At 30.0% G+C, this 19,422-nt stretch overlaps 3 protein-coding genes across 3 annotated transcripts; 1 reads left to right on the forward strand and 2 right to left on the reverse strand.

Annotated features, from left to right (window-relative positions):
* Window positions 1-156: 156 nt before the first annotated feature.
* LOC106685521 (WD repeat-containing protein 43) lies at window positions 157-10,768 on the reverse strand. Its single transcript, XM_014428247.3, has 9 exons — window positions 10,512-10,768; window positions 10,196-10,434; window positions 9,887-10,105; window positions 8,271-8,426; window positions 5,456-5,609; window positions 4,324-4,566; window positions 3,549-3,700; window positions 3,141-3,382; window positions 157-420 (listed from the first exon to the last, which is right to left on the reverse strand). The coding sequence occupies exons 1-9, from the start codon at window positions 10,710-10,712 to the stop codon at window positions 308-310; spliced, it is 1,719 nt and encodes a 572-aa protein (XP_014283733.1). The 5' UTR covers window positions 10,713-10,768; the 3' UTR covers window positions 157-307.
* Window positions 10,769-15,258: 4,490 nt separating this feature from the next.
* Window positions 15,259-15,957, forward strand: Srp9 (signal recognition particle 9). The gene is made up of 3 exons (XM_014428667.3): window positions 15,259-15,538; window positions 15,618-15,686; window positions 15,765-15,957. Exons 1-3 carry the CDS (start codon window positions 15,470-15,472, stop codon window positions 15,861-15,863), a joined length of 237 nt encoding a protein of 78 aa, XP_014284153.1. The 5' UTR covers window positions 15,259-15,469; the 3' UTR covers window positions 15,864-15,957.
* On the reverse strand, window positions 15,490-19,419 carry LOC106685757 (TAF6-like RNA polymerase II p300/CBP-associated factor-associated factor 65 kDa subunit 6L). Its single transcript, XM_014428654.3, has 8 exons — window positions 19,132-19,419; window positions 18,821-19,058; window positions 18,579-18,691; window positions 18,322-18,501; window positions 18,118-18,246; window positions 17,879-17,981; window positions 16,542-16,690; window positions 15,490-16,469 (listed from the first exon to the last, which is right to left on the reverse strand). The coding sequence occupies exons 1-8, from the start codon at window positions 19,372-19,374 to the stop codon at window positions 16,059-16,061; spliced, it is 1,566 nt and encodes a 521-aa protein (XP_014284140.1). The 5' UTR covers window positions 19,375-19,419; the 3' UTR covers window positions 15,490-16,058.
* Between the last annotated feature and the right edge of the window lie 3 nt (window positions 19,420-19,422).

Genomic DNA, 19,422 nt, shown 5'->3' on the forward strand with positions numbered 1-19,422 from the left:
AATGTATCTCTTTAATTAATATTTATAAAAGAAAAGAGATTTTGACTGAAATAACCAACACTATAATAAATTCCATTCTAATTATGGTGCTTTAACAGAGTACTAGTAACAAATGTAACTCTTATTTTGCTATGAAAGGGTAATGACTAACACACATAGTTATTAATTTTTATTCATTAAAAAAAATTTGAATTTACATAAGTTAAACAATCTAAATATTATGAGACAGACTCAGAGGAAAAAATAATGCTTTTTTTTACTTAATTTTATATATATATATTTAAAATATGTACATATATTTTTTAATTCAAGAGACTTCTTCATCAGTGTCCAATTGGTCTTCTGACAATTCTTCCCACTTGTCTTCTGATTCACTTCCTTCACCATCCAACATTAAGCTTTCCCTTTCATCTGAGGAGTCTGATAAAAAATAAACAGTTATAAATGATAGATAACTAACTACAAAATTAATTAATTAAAACAAAATAAGTAATTCATTTCATTTTGATCTGAAAGAATGTATCATGATAAATCCTTTAGTCTCAGTGCTTACTGCATAAGCGACACAAACATGAAATAATATATAAATAACAAAATTGAAGAGAACTTTTCCAAGAAAGTTTAGCATATCAAGTTACCTAGTATACTAATAATCATTCCTCTGAGGCATATTCAAAGAATAAAGAATTAAAAAACTGTTAGACACATAAATCTAACTCATCAATACATGAAAGTTTCCACATTCATAAAAATCTATTACAGAGTTTGTATGAGTCAATGGATTAATTTCCGAGAAACTAAAAAAAAATCTTTGGACCAATATTTTATAGCAGAATTATTGAATTAAATATATTCAACTATACTAAATATTCAGCAATTTCTTTTCTGTATTGCTCCTGAAAAAAAATTACTTCATACTTTTTGGTCATCAAAGACAGCTTCACAAGAAACATTTTTTGTTCTTTGAATCGAAGATCAAGGAATAAGCACTTTAATGGATTGTGCAGATGTTTTGAATCTGAGATCACTAGAATTAGTGATATCCAGGAGGCATATGTGCTTTCTACGGGAAAGGGTTTGCTATAGTAAGATAGTTTGTGAGTGGATGTGAGAAGTGCAGTTACCAATTGCTTAGTCATAGTTAAAATAATTTTCAAAAGGTTTTAAGGAATATTGTACACAAACTTATGGCACATTAAAAAATTATATGTAACTAATAAACTACATAAAAATTACTAACATTATTTTATTTGGAACTGAAATACACACAACTGCTAAGGTTTAATTTATGAATTTTATTATTAATGAAATAGTCAAGTCCTAAAATATATCAATAACCTTTTCAAGGAGGTTTTAATTAATTAAAAAAAACTGAGTTATAACACTCTTTTCTGTATCATTACCTGGATCAATCATAAGCAAATCTACCCTCTACTTATCCCTCCTACAACTTTGGCATGATTGGAAAGAAAAAAATATGATACCAAACCATACCAGATTCACCAACTACAATCATATCAAAATAAATACTCTCTTGTTAAATAATATAATTATAATGAATAGCTCACTTATAGTTATCATGGAAACACATAATAAATTCAGGTTAATTGTTTTTTTAACCCAATAACAGATCATACTTAATTATTTCTTGAAATTTACAACTGTATTTTAACTAAAAATATAACAAGTTAATGTTATGTGAATAATAGGACATGATACAGACTCATCTAGTACTTATTGGTATCACTCTAATTAACATTTCTACATTAGGTCTCGAAGCCATCTTCTATTCAGGTGATTCAGGGATTATTAGGAATAGAAAAAATAAAAAATGTTTGGGTTTACAAATGGATATATTTGGGACCTAAGGAACATTAAGGATTGGACACAAGGAATTCAATAGTTTTAGAGGAACCCCAAAGCCCGACTCTTATTCCAAACAGGTTTTATTGTGGTCATGTAAATCAGTCATTCGTAATTGTTTGGAAGCTTGGACCATTGCCTAATATCAGCAGAAATCAACTAGCAGTTTCCAGTCTTTTCAGTTTTGTATGAGGATTTTAAGTCAGTCGTTTGTCCATACTTAGTGTCCAAAGTAACGGATCTGTTTGATAGGAATAATTGAAATATTATTAAAGGATACTGGCTTGTAGGTTTATTATGAAGGGTAAAGATGATATGCACTTGTCATACATAAACAGATATTTTAGACTACCGAAATTCGGGTGTTGTTTTGCAGACCAGATTTTTAGGATTTCTACTATGTCATTGCCTACATGAGTACAGGTTATGTTAGTAAGATTTTCTTTTTTAAATTTATCAGCGGTCTTGGTCTGTTTGTGTATGGAGTAAATCTGCAAATTTTTTTAAGTACAAGCGAAAACCTTAAAGGCATGGTTGAGACTCAGTGAAAGGTGCTCTAAGCTTCACTGTTATAAACATTTAACGTGTAACAGTGTTTGTCTGCATTCCTGATAATCTTATAAATTCCCTGTACCTCAAAACAGTTTTCTACGAACATACAGGCAAGACCAGGGGGTTTCAATGAAAAATCTGGGGTCTGTCTAAAATATTAAATCAAAATGTGTTAGATCAGTTATTAGGTTTTAGCGAGTACAATACTGTGAATATTTAGGGAAAGGTTAGTCTTACTGCTTAACTGTTAAACAGAAAGGATATTATCCAGTAGGGCAAATTATTTACTTATAAAATAAACTGTTATTTCAATGCAACCATAATCAAGCATGTAAGTTTACCACTTGCGTGAGCTGAATAGACTTTCTGATATATTAATAATAATAATAAATCATTAATATATTAGTTTGTAAAAGTAAAAATGTTTCCTTCCCTAATATCGTTAATAATTCAAATTTCAAAGGATAGATATCTAAAATGAGAGTACTTGTAGTATTGTGGTGTACTAGAAGTATTGAATTAGCACATACTGACATTTTTATCTTCTCAATTCTTAAAAAATTATGTAACTTATAAATTTACCGTGAGAGTATCTTATAAGATACAAACATGAATTTTTTTTTTTTTTATGTGTAAACGTTAATATTAAAAGGCATAAGTAAAAAAAAAATCCAAAGATTTTTCATTTGTCCCTATCAAGAGTTACATATAATAATATACAGTACCTTCTTCTTGATAAAAGAGAACAGAGTCCTCATTTTTAGGAGATTGGTCTTGAGGAGAGTCTAATTGAGAAATTATATGCTCCAGCCTCCCAGAGAGGCCTCTAAGAGGACCAAGTACAGCAAGCCTACTTTCAATGAGCGCCTGCAGGGAGGCCAGTAGCCCGGATGTATTGCCATTGGCTAATAACTGACTGGAATGTTGCCTCAACACACCTTTCAGCCACATGCACCCCACTATACTCCTAAAGGTTAAGAAAATATTATTTTAAACATTAATTCTATAGAAACAATAAATAAAAAAAAACACATAAAGGTATCTAGTAAATTTCCTCTAATCACAAATTTTGAAAAACAAAACATCTAATTCAAAAAGCATCAGCAATTTAAGAGTTTAATTAGAATACTCACGAAAAAGTCCTTCCTTGTATCATACTATTCAGCTGGTTTATAAGAGGAGGTAATGCAGAAACTGGGAGCTTAGAGACTGTTTCAGCTATCACATGAGGATCTTTCCTGAACAATACCGACTCCAAAAGAGCCCTATCTTTACTTTCCAGTCCCTGAAAAGAAAAAAAAAGATTTTACTTGAACACTGTAATAAACCAGAAATACTTTATAGAAATGATATGTTATTACAAGTAACAAGATTGTATTTTCCAAGATAACATAAACCAAACATTTTATTTTTACTATATTAAGATAAGTAATAAATCGACACATTAAAGAAATTTTTGCAAAATACACTCATATTTTAGAATGCTTGAAATGAAATGAAAAAATAATTTTATTCTGGGACACATGTCCCCTAAGAATAAATATGTGGTTCATAAATTAAGATTTTTGTTTAGCAAGCATTTAAAAGTTTCCAGTAAGCAAAATGAAATTACATAGAGATCTTGGCTTAACTACTGTTTATAATGTTAATCAATGCATGCCTATTCATATTGTTTACAGTGAAGTGGAGGTTTGGTTATGCAATAAGTGAAGGAATAGGTAAAGTTTAAAGGAAAGAATGGATGAGGATGCTTCTGCTTAAATGTGGCCTGCTTTTAACAATTTAAAGAGAGTAAACCAATAACTCTTTGCACTAAATAGTACTATATAACTTTTATTTATTAATTTTAAGTTACAAAGGTTTAATTTAAAGGAATGAAATAAATGTTGTCAAACCTAATAAGATTACCTGTGTAAGAAGATTGGATAAATTGTAGGGGCTATATTTATCAGAAATCACTGGATTTCCAATAGATAAGTTGCCCAGGCGTTCTTCCATAGCAACATCACCTTGTTTCCTTCTGTTTCCATAGTTTACATATTCAGCTTGTTCATTAGTGTCTTTCACAGTTTTGTTATTAGACATCACTTTATTTAAATGGTTATCCTTTCTTGTTAAAGTTATCATCCTTTTTTTTAAACTGGTGATATCCTGAAAATATATTAACGCTTGATTAAAAACAATTAGCAAAGTTTTGAATAATTCAAATAATAATTGAATTTCTAGAAATACAAGTAAATATCATAAATATGGTGAGAGAATGCTGTCGGGAGAAACCATCAATGAATTGCACTTTAATAGTTCACCAGTTAGAGGATAATCAAACCCATAATTGGCAGTAACATAAGTAGCAGAGAAAAATGGGCAGAAGCTAAGAAAATTGTTAATTCTGTGAAGATAAAATGGGCGCCATTTAAATCAACTGATATAGACAGAATTTTCCCTAATTACAGTAAGCCCTACAGTAGCAAAACCTTACGTCTACTAGGGATTCACCCCAAAAGACAAAAGTTAAAATTTAAAAGTTTGCCGCTACACTTGCAAAAATTCATTCAATTTCCGAGTTAAAACATTATTGAACACAGAAATTCCTTAGAATTGAGCTACCCTCATTAACAGGAAATATCACAGTTGAAATGTATATCTAGATATGCACTGTAATATTTAAAATTTTACATTAATGACTCTATTTAAGGGCAGGTTTATAAAATGAGGAGAAGATATTCGGGGGTGTGGCCCATGAAGAACACTTAAAGTGATAAGTAAAAACTTATTTATTAGTGCCAACATCTTGGCCAAAATTTCAGGCCTAAAAACAAAAACAACCAATGAATAAAAGGATATACAGAATTAATAGAAAATAACTAACATTATGGATAGATAAATATTATTGAAAGACATGAATAGGTTAAGAATTATAAGAAGGTGATATTATGAGAAGAGAATATTAAATGTCACAAATACAGTTGCTGTGCTTTTATACTGGCATTAAGAGTACAATGGCATAGTTGATAAAAAAGGAATTTAGTAGGAAACTTACAATAATTTCAAAATTGAAGAATGGAGCATGACCATAAGCAACAGCAACCATGGACTCTGAAGACATTTTTATTCCTGTGACTGGAAGAATGTTAGAGCTATGGTCTTCCAAAATTTCTACAGAGTGCAGAGGTTTTATAACTTTTCCAATTTTCCTGTAAAAAATAAATACAAAATACTATGTAACATATTGTAAAAGCAATCACATTTTACTTTACGATAAACAAACTATAATAAATACGAAAATATAGTAATATTTTGTATATATCCTTATTGAAATAAAATTAATCAATTAAAGTACACAGTCAGTTACTATTGTACAAGTGCTCAAAGATGGATAAAACTACAAGCTAAAATTGTCACAGAAACATGCTTATTTATTAATGATTCATTAATAGATTATATTTATTTAGGTTATATTTATATAATATAATAACCATTAATAAGCAGTTCCAGAGTTGGGGAGAATAGTTTCAATAAAACCACAACCTAAATTTTTTATGGAAACGATGTTTATAGTTCATTAATAAATAAACGATGTTTTCCACACTGTTCTATTGAAAATAATTTTGAAAAATGCAAGCTAAATGGCATTGCCGCCAACCTAAAAACTGGATTAAATCTCACAATTGTTTTTAATATTTATGATTGTAGCATTTAGCCTGCTTTTTATGTAGATAGTGGCATTTAGTTTTTCTGGTTTAAATCAATGTTGCAGTTTTATTTTAGACTTAGCCCATCATTGATGTTGAGAATATCCAATTAAGGTTTTTCAAATATCCGGCAAAAAATGAGACACAAATTATACATTTAACTAAAATATTAATTAAATTTTGAGTTTTATGCCTATTTTTACAATAAATTTGAGAACCCCATAAGGCACTTCTATGATACCAACTCAATCTACTAACAAATTTTCAACTCTTAAAGTTGAATTAAAGATGTTGTTGAAGTGTGAAAGACACCAAAAATATGAAAAGAACATTTGGACATGACAAAATTTTTACTTAAATTCATTACAACTTTTAAAATATTTTTCTTCAACAATACTGAATTTCAACTCATTTGATCATGTCAGGCATTCCTTAAACCTACAAAAACATGTTCTAGTGTTTATGAAACTGATATAAAATTCACCACTCCCTCCAACCTCATTCCCATCCAGACAGAGCAAAAGTCAATTCATTTTGGGAAAATAATTAATCCCGTGCCATGAATCAGGATTAACCTTCTTAAACCAAATGAAATCTATAAAACTGTTGTCTAAATTGATTGGTTGTTTAGTCTCATTTATTACATACATTTTCAAGGAACAAAATTATAATAACAATAAATTTATTTATATGAAATTAAGTTTATAAGTTTCTCATTTTTAAATTATTATAGAAATTGCATTCATAAAATAACGAATAATCATTTTTTAAAATTGTATACATTTTTCTTCTGAACCTTCAGCATTTATAGGCAAACAAATATACATATCAAAAAGTTATTGGTAGACTGTAAAAAAACTGAAGGAGAATAGTGACAGTCAAATAAAGGGCAAAATTAACTACCAATTTTGCCCTTTATTTGACTGTCACTATTCTCCTTCAGTTTTTTTACAGTCTACCAATAACTTTTTGATATGTATATTTGTTTGCCTATAAATGCTGAAGGTTCAGAAGAAAAATGTATACAATTTTAAAAAATGATTATTCGTTATTTTATGAATGCAATTTCTATAATAATTTAAAAATGAGAAACTTATAAACTTAATTTCATTTAAATAAATTTATTGTTATTATAATTTAAATTAACTACCACCAGGGCCCTGTTTCATAATGGAAGCTAGTAGTACTAGTTCATAGTACAAGTGTAGAAACTAGTGAGTAATAATACTAATAGTTATTTTTTCATGATAGGGATGGCTATTAGTGATATTACAGGAATTAAAAAATACTAAAGTACAAGTTACTATTGTACAAGTCTGTATACTTGAATTAAGATAAATCTACAAGACTAATAATATTAGTTTGTATTTAATTATGAAACACGCCCCTGGACCACCATCTTTCAAATATAAACACTGTTTTCTCAAAGTAATTTAATAAATATTAAAAAATTATTTGTTGGTTACTAAGGTACGTGCATCATTGAAGATATTATACTTAAAAAAAACAAAAAAACAATGTAGGAATATATTACAATTATATATATATATATATATATAGTAATACAATTAGTAGTAGTACAATATATATAGTAGTATGGAATTACAACTGATTTTTAATTGTACCTGTTCCATTCCCTAAAGTGAACAGTTCCAAATCTTTCTTTACCGTCACTTCCAGATCTACTAGCTGATAAGAAAAAAAAATAAATAAAAGAAGGCCTGTAGGCCTTCTAAAAATATTCTTGTCAAAAGACGAATGTCCACTTTAATTTCCTAATCTGTTCTGAATAAAATGAATATTCTTTCTTATCTATTTTTTTTTTTTTTACTACCAATTCATTATTTATTTAAATTTTTTTAACTCTTTTACATTTAGATTGATTTTTAAATGCAGTGGTGATGTAATATTATTTTTAGTAAATATGCAATTTTTAATAATTATGCAGATTTATATTATATATAGATGATTGACTATATAAACAGTAATGTCTGAATAGTCCAAGTAACACAATTAAAGTGAGGAAAAGAAGCAATACAAGTCAAATTAGTAATATATTTTGTAATTTAATGATCAAGACTAATGATAAAAAATTAAATATACCTTAATGATCATGATAAATGATAAAAAAAAAATTATTGTCACTCACTTGACTATACTTACCCATTAAGTTGATGATTAAAATAGAGAAGTAAACCATTTCTGGTACAAGTGCAAAGGTGTAAAGTTGATTCGTTTTCAAAAATACTAATACTATTTTTTATGCTTTCTCCTAATGCAAACCTTCCTAATGATTCATTACTTTCATCCTTAGTACTCCTAAAATAAAGACATTAATAAGCATACAAATTTAAAATGTCACTACTTATATAATATATTTATATTATTATTAAGACATTGTTAGAAAAAGACTTACATTATTAAAATAAATATAAAGGTTCTAAATTCTATTTTAAACAGAAAATTAAAGCAAATAAAACTCTACTTCCTTCAGCTAGAATTACTTATAATAATTTAGATAAGTAATTACATTCCAATCCTTATTTAAAGTTAGGTAAAAACAAGTGGGCAACATCTACATAAGCAGCAACTCTCTGTGAGTGACCATGTTGCTCAGGGTTCTTAGATAGATCATCCTTCATACAATATTACGTTCTGTCAGGCAACACACACCAACCAGGAACACACAAGTGATTATACAACATTGTGTAATTAGATATGATATTGTGGACCACCTTGAACTAAGTTCACTAACAATCTATGCTAGGAAAACGTGTACAATTCATAGATGGTTTACTAAACCTGACCCTGATCAACCATAATCAGTGAATATCAACTATTATGTCACTGCTCTAAAACCTGAGAGTTTAAACATACATTGGTGGAAACAATACTATTGAATTGGCTCCAAAAAGACTGAAAATTGAGCTTTGAATAGACTACACCATGAAGCAATAGAAATGAAAATATAAATGTAAATAATCCGACTCCTATAGAATGTTGTAAAACAAGTTCTCATTATTAATTGAATTTACTGTCCAGCAAAATGATATGCACTTATGTATAAAAGATTATTTGTTCAGTTAAAGTTTAGATTTTAAATCATAAATGTCATTACAAAATGGTGCGATAGCATGAACCCACTTATAAACAATCAGAAAACGGACAGCCATGGCTGTCAGTTATAATTTGAAACCATAAAGTGATGCATATTTATTAAATTTTAGGTCCAGACCAGACTGACAGTCCTTTAGGAGGACATGTCAATCCTAGCTTTTGGGAAATCTCAAAAAAGTTCAGTATTTACCAGTTAAATTTAAAAAGAAATAATAAAATTGGAATGTTATTGTATAAAATAGAATGTTACTATTAAAAAGGGTAGCAGACAACAAGTAATGTGATTAAGTTTACAGCTACTCAAAGTGAGAATAATGTTTCTGACTGGATGCTTGTTATACACAGAATGGGGGAAATTATTCACAAAATATGGGTAAACTCTCAAATAAGTTCGTATTTTTCTTTGCTTTGTTCAGCACTAGCACTTTGGAAAGTATTTTTACAAATAAACATACAGTGAATCGTATTGTGTAGTCCTTTAGAGAGACCAGAAGTTGATACTTGTGATTTAAATACAACAATAATAATAATAGTATGAGCAGAATTCATAAATTTCCAGGCTGCTAGAGCTCATATTGTACATAGGCATCAAAACTGATGAGTAAAAATAGTAACTATAAAGTAATACAGATAGTAATATAAAAAGGTTGTTTTCAACTTACCAGACTGTGATGTGTCTGTCTTCAGAACCACATGATAGGAAGTATTGCTTGTTGACAAATACCAAATTAACAACTTCACTATGGTGACCAGTATAAGTTTTTAAAAGTTTTTTATTTTTAACATCCCATAACTGCAGAGTGTGACTTCCAGTTACACAGAATTCACCATCGTCTGACACACATATGCATGTTATTTTTCCCTTATTGGATTTCCATTTACTGATATAAAACAAAACATAAAAATATATTAAAAAAGGAGTACAATTATTAAACAGTAATTAAATTAATAGATGTTTGATCAATACAAACCTCTTAACTTGTTTATTTGAAACATCCCATACCACAACTTCATGATGTGAAGACGAAAACAAACCCACCTCCTGAGACCATCCTAAGCCTGTGACAGCACTAGAGTGGCCGCCTTCTAATTTTGACACAATTTTACCCTCAGATAGGCTAAATAAAGCGACAAAGCCATCTGTGGTACCTAAAGCAATGATATTGTTGTCTTCTTCAACTTTTCTCTTTTTACTTTTCCAAGGAGAATTCTGAAGAAATAGTCATAATGAAAAAAACATTTTGAACAATTATAAGCACTTAGATTCATAACATAAAAATTACTTACAACTCTGGATGGTACATCAATCCATGTCAAAGATGAACAGGGAGAATTCAAATGCAAATTGGGTACATATTCTTGCTTTAATGTTCCGCTAATTGTGTCCCATATCTTCAATTTTCCATTCTGAGACGAATGAACAAAATAACGCCCACAGTTAGAAAACAGCGAGCAGTCTTTCACCATTGTTTCGGATATGTTGACCATACAAATGTGAAGTTACCCCAACCGCATTACTACAACACATGGACTTAGTAAGAATGTGTAGTTCATGAACGATCTAGTTCAGTTCGTAGCCTAGTTGCCAACAACAATGAACTAGTATCCTGGAACGGTTCGGAGCGGGCTACTTGTGATTCGTGACCAACCGAAATATAATTTTACCCTGAACCAAAACTGAATTTCGGTATCTATTCTGGTTTCACTCAAAGCCGAAACATACTCAGATATGTGAAAATGTATACATTAATGTTATTTCACATTTTAAAAAAAACTTTTTGCTTCACTCTGAGACACTTTTACATAGAGAACCTGCAAAACGATGGTTGAGACAAAATATCTCTAAAATTATGTGTTTTTTTATGAAATATTAAAAACTTATCGTTAACTTTTTCTGACTCAGGAGGTATCACAGCTCAAGCGACGATATGTGAAATAATAAATATATCTTCCTGTTTAATTTTACAATTAGCAGAAATTAATTATAAAGTATTTTTCATAAAAGTACTAATTAATTATTAAATTATGTTGAGTTAATATCTACTAGTTGACCGTCAATAAGTATAAATGAGGAGAAGATGGTGGGGTGTGCGAAACACAAATAAGTAAAAACTTATTTATTAGTGTCAACGTTTCACCACAATCTCAGGCCTTCATCAAGACTAAGAACAAAAAAACAAGATGAGAACCATAATGAATAAAAGGAATTACAGAATTATTAGAAAATGGTCGACAATGTAGATACATAATTAGTGTTGAAAGAAATTGTATAGTAAAAGTATTATCAGAAGATAAAAGCTATATGAGAATAAGTAATATTAAAATTAGGAAAGAGGAACGAAAAGAAAATACAAGTTGGGGTGGTTGTGTTAGATTAGGTGGTTCTATCTCCTCCAAATGATAATGTGAGGATACTCCATACCAGGCCTTGACAATGCGTGCTCATACAAGTGAGGTAGGTAGGTAGGAGATGAATGAACAAGATGGGTCTTGCGGGAACTAGTAAGCTTATTCTTATAGTCCTTGAAAGATGGAAACTTCGATCTGCAGGGAACGAGCGAATGTCTCGTGAAAATGACATCCAATGTCGTATACAAATATTATTTTAATCATGTCATACAAACATACATCACATGTTTAATCAGGATCTAAAAGAATTAACAGAAGCTTTCAGTAATATTTTTTATAGAAGTGGACTGACTTTATTGGGGAAAACACTTCCATAATTTTAAGAAAAAAAATAACAAGGAAAGATACCAAACCGCAATCTAACACTCCTTATATGAACTACTATTTCACTTTATTTTTTCCACCCCTTTTTCAGTACAGGTCCCTTCCGTATATCCCCATTCTTTCTGACATTATTCGAAAATCCTTAAGATCCACTATTCCCACCCTACGTCTTGGCTTGAAGTCCCAGACCAAATTTCCTATTTTTTTTCTATATTAAAAGACCCTATTCCTTTTTTACACCATTCCAATGTAGTTTACCGAATACCTTGATCAACCCCATGTTGCAATTCCCTCTATATCGGCGAAACTAAAAACCAACTTAAGAACCGCATTTCCCAGCACAAAACTTCTATCAACTCCTGTAATCAACTTGCCTCTAAATTATCAGAACACGCCTTAAACCTGAATCATACTTTTAATTTCGACAATCCTTCCATTCTTGCTACTGCCCCAACCATAAAAAACGTCTTATCTTAGAGTCCATTTATATAAATTTAACGGAGAATTCCATGAATCATAAAGTTGATAAAGACTGCATCTCCCTTACATACCGACACTTTTTGAACCTAATAAAACCCTCATAATGCCTCTTTTCTCTTCGTTCTGCATTTCAGAAGCCCATTTTCCTGTTATATCTTTTATTCTTGTTTTCCTAAATTTTCACCCCATACTTAATTTAATTATTTTTTATATTTACTGTCTTTCCTTTTTCTTTTATATTTATGTACCATACATTATTTTTGAATTTATATTCATGTGTTACCTGCTTAAGTATACTTATATTAATTATTTTATTATTAATTTTGTTATTATATAATTTACATACTTCTGTATCCCCACTCATTTGGTATATTGTCTTTCTTAATTACTTACATTTATTGTATCCCATTATTTTAACTTTATTTCTTCTTTGTTTTTCTATCCATGTAAATATTAATATTTTTTTTTTATTATTTATTTTTTTAAATATTTCTTCTCCCCCTCTATTATGTGTATTATCATTTATTGTTTACCTAATATTAATATTTTTTACATGGTTTACTTTAAAATTATTTTCAAATGTGACGTACTTAACTGCCATTCCCACTCCTCCCAATACAAACGGTTCACTCTGACTTTGACTTCCGTCAAAACAGGTATGAACTCTGTCTCGTTCATTTTCATTTGATTTTATTCTTATCCCTTTTCATCCCTTAATCTCTACTTTCTTTGATATTTCTTCTCTTTATCTGTTACTATTACCATTTTCATTTATCGTTTATAACCTTTAATTTTTCTTATTTAATTTTTACGTTTCATTGTATACCCTTGTTATTTTCCACTTATTTATTTATTTTTGTACTTATGTAAGTGTTTGTATCTTTTTTAGCCCTGACGAAGCTCTGCAACGTGGGGCGAAACGTTGGCTCAAATGAAAATAGTACACCAACTTACTATTTGAGTTTTATTTGACCGCGCCCGGACCAAATTCCAATTATTATCTTGTTTATAAAACTGCGTTAGTTTAAGATATCAAATCATTGTATCTATTATCAATAAAACAAATTCATAGAGACCTCCTGGATGAGCCCAATAAATTCATTATTTGAACACCTCTCAATGTTAACGTTTACTAGGAACTAAGTAAGATCTCAACTGACCAGAAAATTACAGGTTCCTCAAGAGTCTCTTCGGGGTTTTAAAAGTTTGTTCCTAGTTGGCCAACAGGTAATTTTTACTATCCTTCAATCTTACTTTCCTAATATCCCACCAGCTTTAAAGAATGGCCCCTCCTTAACTATGCTTTACTCTCGATGCCACTCTCGTCGGTAGTTTTTTTTTGCATTATTTTGCTGAATATAAGATGGACCTTTCTTATTTTTCAATTTTTCAATAAGCCTGTCGAAGTGGTTTTGTAAGATCTGACTCCAAATTATAATGTTAAGTACTCTTAACCAGAAGACCTCGACAATGGGTGCTCATTTAGGTAAGGGTAGTACGTGAATCGACAGAATGAGGCTTACGGGTACTACTCGTGATATCTCTAAGCTACGATAATCCTGAAGGTACAAAGGAGGAATGCAAGTCCGAAGGTTAGCGGGTAATGCAGGAAGGTAACTTTGTTCAACTGAAAACTATTCTCAAAGATACGAAGGAGGGGTGTAGGCCCGATTAGAAGTTAGAGAAAACATAAGTGGTGCTCCAAGGTGAAACGAATTGAAGCTCTTAGTCTTGATGGGAACCGATAACGGTTTTCCTACAGACGATCCCTAATGGATTGTGTCGCTACAACCTTTTGATACTAAAGAAAAGGTTGCAATCTTGTATTGACTTCAATAATTTATTTGTATCGCCAACTTCCCCCCCATCACCTCGAGCAAAATTGTAGAATGTGGAAATGGTGGTAACAGATATTACATTGCTCTTAATGTTGTGTGTTGCTGTGCAGCTTAAATTATTAAAGACAATTATGAGAGTTTTTCCCACCACAACAAAGACACCTTCATCCATATATTTCTCTAAGTATAAACTAAGTTAGTTGTCCTGTTTAATCATCATGAGGAAACCTCTCACCTCCAAATTTTTAGAATCGGATCCACATGGAACGGACATACTAGAACACTATATAAGTATCTCACTGTACACCTTCAAGTAACAATGGTAGAAAAAGGCAGTAACCAATTGGAATTATGTGACCATACGTAATGAAACCTACTAATTTCATGTTTTTCTGTTATAGAGAGATAAAAAAAAAGTTAGTTTTCACACATAAAAACACCAGATAATTATTTCAATATACACGTTCAAGTACCAATGGCAGAAAAAAGTAGTAACCAATTCAAATTATGTAACCATACGTAATGCAACCTATTAATTTCATGTTTTTCTGTTTTAGAGGGATTAGAAAAAATAAATAAATAAAAGTTGTCATTATACCTTCATATGCATTAATTGTTAAACTTATTCACTGCCAGATAAAAACAAAATAAAAATTTGTCAGTATCAATGCAACTTTTCACGGCAATCTTAAATCTTTGTGAAAGTATAATAATTAATTAAATACTGAGAGCGATCAACTCCGTAAACTTTCAAGAGACCCTACTAGCTTCGGAATTCGATGGAGAGTGGAGGAACAGCTAATTTCTTTATGGAGCATTTGTGATGTAGTACTTAATTGAAAAGTGCTTTTAAAACAATTCTGTATATATCGCAAAATTTACGTAGGTCAGAATCATCTTCTGGCAAAGGTTACTCTTATTGAAATCCAAATAAAAATGTTCTCTTATTTATTCGATGTATTATAAAACTACAAATACACTTACTCAACGTTAGTTTAAAATTACAAATGAAATAACTATCCGATAAAGGACTAGTATTCGTTCTCCCAGCTTATAGTACCGTTTCATACGCAGTCGCTGTTTTTAACCTTACTGAAGGAGGTTATACAGTACTTTTAAATCGTGTTAAGTGTCAGGACAGTTATATATAGTTTGATTTAAAAGTAATACAACTTAGGAGTAAATAGCATCAATATGTACACAAATAGTTGGGATGAATTTGAAAAAGCAGCACAAAATCTATATTTACAAAATCCAATGAAGGTTAATAAACAGATAACAGACATAATTGAGTTAATACTATTACTTCTATATCACAAAAATACTTTTTTTTTTTTTACAGGTACGATATTCTTTAAAATATACACATCAAAAAAATTTACTAAAAGTGAAGATGACAGATAACTACAGGGTCAGTAGACTATTATTTTTGCACTAAATCTTACTATTTATACTTGCAAATATTAATATACTTATGCTATATTTTCAGTGTTTACAATACAAAACAGAAATTCAGCAGGAACTTAAGAAGATAGAAAAGTTTGTTAACAATTTAATGAGACATATGGCATCAAAAGAAGAGTCATGAATAATTAAGAGAACATTCAGTTATGTTTATTATTGTTTTATACTCTATGATAACTGATATTTATACAAATATATTTTATAAATAATTTACAAAACTCCTTTTTTTTATTTTTTCCAATCACCCTCTTTATCCAACTTACTGTTTTTTCTTCAGCAGTATGAAGTGAGAGTCAAATTTCCCTAAGTTCATTGTTTGTTATAACATAAGAAGTAAATCTCCTGACGCAGAACGTCCATGGAGAGGCCTACAGAATTTGTAGTTTCTCTGAACACAATAAAAAACTCGTCTCTTGTATTCAGACCTATCGTTGTGAATATTATTTGTTAAAACAGGAAGTCTTTGATAATTTTTAAACACTGAACACAAATCAACAGGTTTTCTCCATTCAGTATTCTCATTTTTTGTAGTCCGGCACAATCTTAGTTTTAAACGGCTTTGACTAATTTGTGTTTTAACACATTTGAATATGGGTGGGTTTGCAACCATTCTTAGTGGAGTAACACTATCGCCAAATGTGGCATACAACATTTTGTCCACTTCATAAAGCTGCTTTAACTGATCAGGGTTAGACCCTTGTTCTTTTTTGTAGGTACTTCTAGCAGCTACCTAAAAAAATAATATAAATTAAAATACAGTATTTATTAGCTACAATTATACATAAAAAAAGAAGGAACTTACTAAAATAGCTGCCATTACATGCTGGACCATTATGCTAGTTTTATTAGAGCCCACTTTAGACTCCAGTTGGGGTAGATATCTTTCCATCAATGGCCAAAAATAAAATCCTAATCTTCGTTGACCAAGAGCTGTTAGTGCAACAATAGCACCTAAAATAAAAATATATTATCATTTATGATATTAAACAAAACAAATTTTTGAATGAATAAACATACTTAATTTAATTTTACAGGAAATCAAAGGGTGCATTGATTAATATATTGTTTCTAATGATAACAAAGCCATGTTATTAGTGCTTTAGAAACTGATTAACTTAAATAAATCTCAAAATATGTGCATATAATTATCACTTTCAGGGTTACAACTATTGTACAATGGCAGTTATTATATGCCTTAACAAATTGAATCAATTTGCTACATATAGGGTTGCATTGTGAGGGCAATTGAACATAAAGCCAGACAAAGTTCCAGCAAACCTTGCCATTAGATTTTTTTTTTTGAGCCAGCAAAGAGTAAGAAAATGCATTCATATTTGAATAGTATGAGTTAATCAATAAAAAGGAAATTGTAACAACAAAGAGTATCCTCTCTAAAAATATATCTCGTACATTTTTATGGAACTTTTCTACAAGAATCTGGGTATAAAAAAAAACGAAGACTCATTTCAAATATCAGGGACTAATGCACTCCAGAAAAAAAATATTAGAAAGTTTGCGTGAGCAAAACATATTTTATTGTATGTCTTCTTTTAGATTAAGAAAGAAAAAAGAGTGTAGTACCAAAACATTGCTATTACAAAGTGGTAAATTAAAAAAGTAATAAGCCATCATATTATTTAAGTTACCAACAATTATTGAAAAATATCTAAAAAAAAAAGTGATTTTTTATATTTTTAAAAATTGCTATTTTGAAGACTTTATGATATTAAAGGATTATTTATACAAAAATTACTCAAGTTATGATGAAGGGATATGTTGGATAAATGAGTAGAGAAAAATCATCTTATTTTAATTTTTTTTTAATTTGTATATCTTTCAAAACAGATCTGTACATTCAAATCAAATTTAAGGAATAGACATTATTTTCACTGTACAAGATATAATGTCTTTGTTAAATATAATTTAATGGATTTTATCTAGGCTGCCCCAATTACTTAAAGTTATGAATGAAAGGAATGTTAATAAATGCACCATTCCACATCACATACTCATAACCCAGGGACAATTTTTTTATCTACAGTTTGTTATCCTAGCTTTTATTTATCTTTGGACAATAAAGATCTTAATAATCAGAATTTGCATGAGACCTATTAGTTTGAAAGTTGATACAATACAGACCATAGTGAGATTGAAGTGGAACATCAGGATCTAAAAGGTGATGTAGCAGGTGCCTCACTATATCTATTTGTTGCTTTATTTCAATACTCCACATGATCACCACCTACACAATTTTAAATAGTAGAAGGAGAAGTTTTTAAATAGTAGAAAAGGAGAAGTTTTTAAAGTTATAATAATATGTAAATATGAAAATATTGCTAATTTAAAGATGAAAGAAAAAAAAGTAAAACAATTTAAACCTTAGCAAGAAGAAGACCAGCTCTCATCCTCACAGCTAAATCATCATCCTTATCAACATAGTCATCACCAACTTTTTCAACATTTCCTTCTATAACTATTTTTAATAATGAATTCACAGCCCGATTGACCTTAAAATTAGAAATTATGAATATAATAAAACTTGAATCTACTAACGCATAAGAACAATAGTTTTCAATACTTACAGCTAAATAAGGGCTAGGATCAACAAATTTGTTATGAGCGATAGCGTGGACAGTACCAATTAATGCATTAGTTAAATGAGTATCACGAGGAACTTTTTTCACAGTCAATGCCACTAGATTCAAAAAATAAGGACATATAGGGCCAATTTTCGGATTTGTTCTCAGATCGCTTAGAGCCACCTGTAATATTGTTTCTATAAGTAACTAGATCAAAAAGACCTTAACTCTCCATCAATAATACATTAGTTTAAAATTACCCTAATGTGTGCTGGGCTTCCAGTCATAATAGTCTTAGCAATTTGTTGATAATATGTACAGGTTGCAACAATAGATGGATCTTCTGAGTAACCTTCTGGCATAACCCATGCACCTATAACATGAGATAGTTATACATTATAACAGAGTCATACTTTCAAGAAACCTCCAAAGAGTGCATTTCCAATTTGTCAGGCTATGCATTCCACTATATATGTCACAAAGTATTATAAAATGGAATTACCTCGGATATAGGGATCTCCCTTTTGGGTGTAATTATTATCTGAAAGAGCATCATGAAGAATGTCAAATTCTGGATCTTCCTCAATAAAAACCTCAGACTTGGGAACATGAATGAAATTAACATCATCTTTAGAATTATGGCCATACAGTTCTAAACCCCCAAGGAGTTTCATGGCTTTTTTAACATCATTAGTAGTCAAAGTAGACCTTTTATTCTGATTCAAAATTAACTTCGACATCTGCAAATCACCTCAATTAACAACTACACATTAAAATTCACATTTCTTTTTCAATTAGGTACTTCCAACTTACATAAATTAGTTCCTTTGTTTTATAGTAAAGTTCTTCAGCAATATGTTTGCAAACATCATCACTTATAGAAGAAATGCCAATAGAAGAAGCAGTTATAGATATGGATCTACTGCTAAACATTCTATACTCTTCTTTGACATCTTCATCTTCTTCTCCACCAGAATCTGTATGATTAGAGAGCATGTCATTTCTGCTTTCAAATGTATTAATATCATTTGAAAAACTACTTTCTGAATTCTCCATGGGAAACCCCGATGGATAATATAACCTCCCCGTGCATTTATTTACAGT

The sequence above is a fragment of the Halyomorpha halys genome, unplaced genomic scaffold (genome assembly GCF_000696795.3).
Source record: "Halyomorpha halys isolate HHAL.00 unplaced genomic scaffold, Hhal_1.1 Scaffold33.1, whole genome shotgun sequence".
NCBI classification, from domain to species: Eukaryota; Metazoa; Arthropoda; class Insecta; order Hemiptera; family Pentatomidae; genus Halyomorpha; species Halyomorpha halys.

Coding starts and splice junctions, on each gene's coding strand:
- LOC106685521 (XM_014428247.3), bottom strand. CDS start 10,712: ATGGTCAACATATCCGAAACAATGGTGAAAGACTGCTCGCTGTTTTCT. Junction 10,106..10,195: donor TCAAATAAACAAGTTAAGAG/GTTTGTATTGAT, acceptor GTTTTATATCAG/TAAATGGAAATCCAATAAGG. Junction 421..3,140: donor TCTCTTTTATCAAGAAGAAG/GTACTGTATATT, acceptor ATTTTTTATCAG/ACTCCTCAGATGAAAGGGAA.
- Srp9 (XM_014428667.3), top strand. CDS start 15,470: ATGTACACAAATAGTTGGGATGAATTTGAAAAAGCAGCACAAAATCTA. Junction 15,539..15,617: donor ATTTACAAAATCCAATGAAG/GTTAATAAACAG, acceptor TTTTTTTTACAG/GTACGATATTCTTTAAAATA. Junction 15,687..15,764: donor AGATGACAGATAACTACAGG/GTCAGTAGACTA, acceptor CTATATTTTCAG/TGTTTACAATACAAAACAGA.
- LOC106685757 (XM_014428654.3), bottom strand. CDS start 19,374: ATGGAGAATTCAGAAAGTAGTTTTTCAAATGATATTAATACATTTGAA. Junction 18,502..18,578: donor GAAGCCCAGCACACATTAGG/GTAATTTTAAAC, acceptor ACAATATTACAG/GTGGCTCTAAGCGATCTGAG. Junction 17,982..18,117: donor CTGGTCTTCTTCTTGCTAAG/GTTTAAATTGTT, acceptor AAAATTGTGTAG/GTGGTGATCATGTGGAGTAT.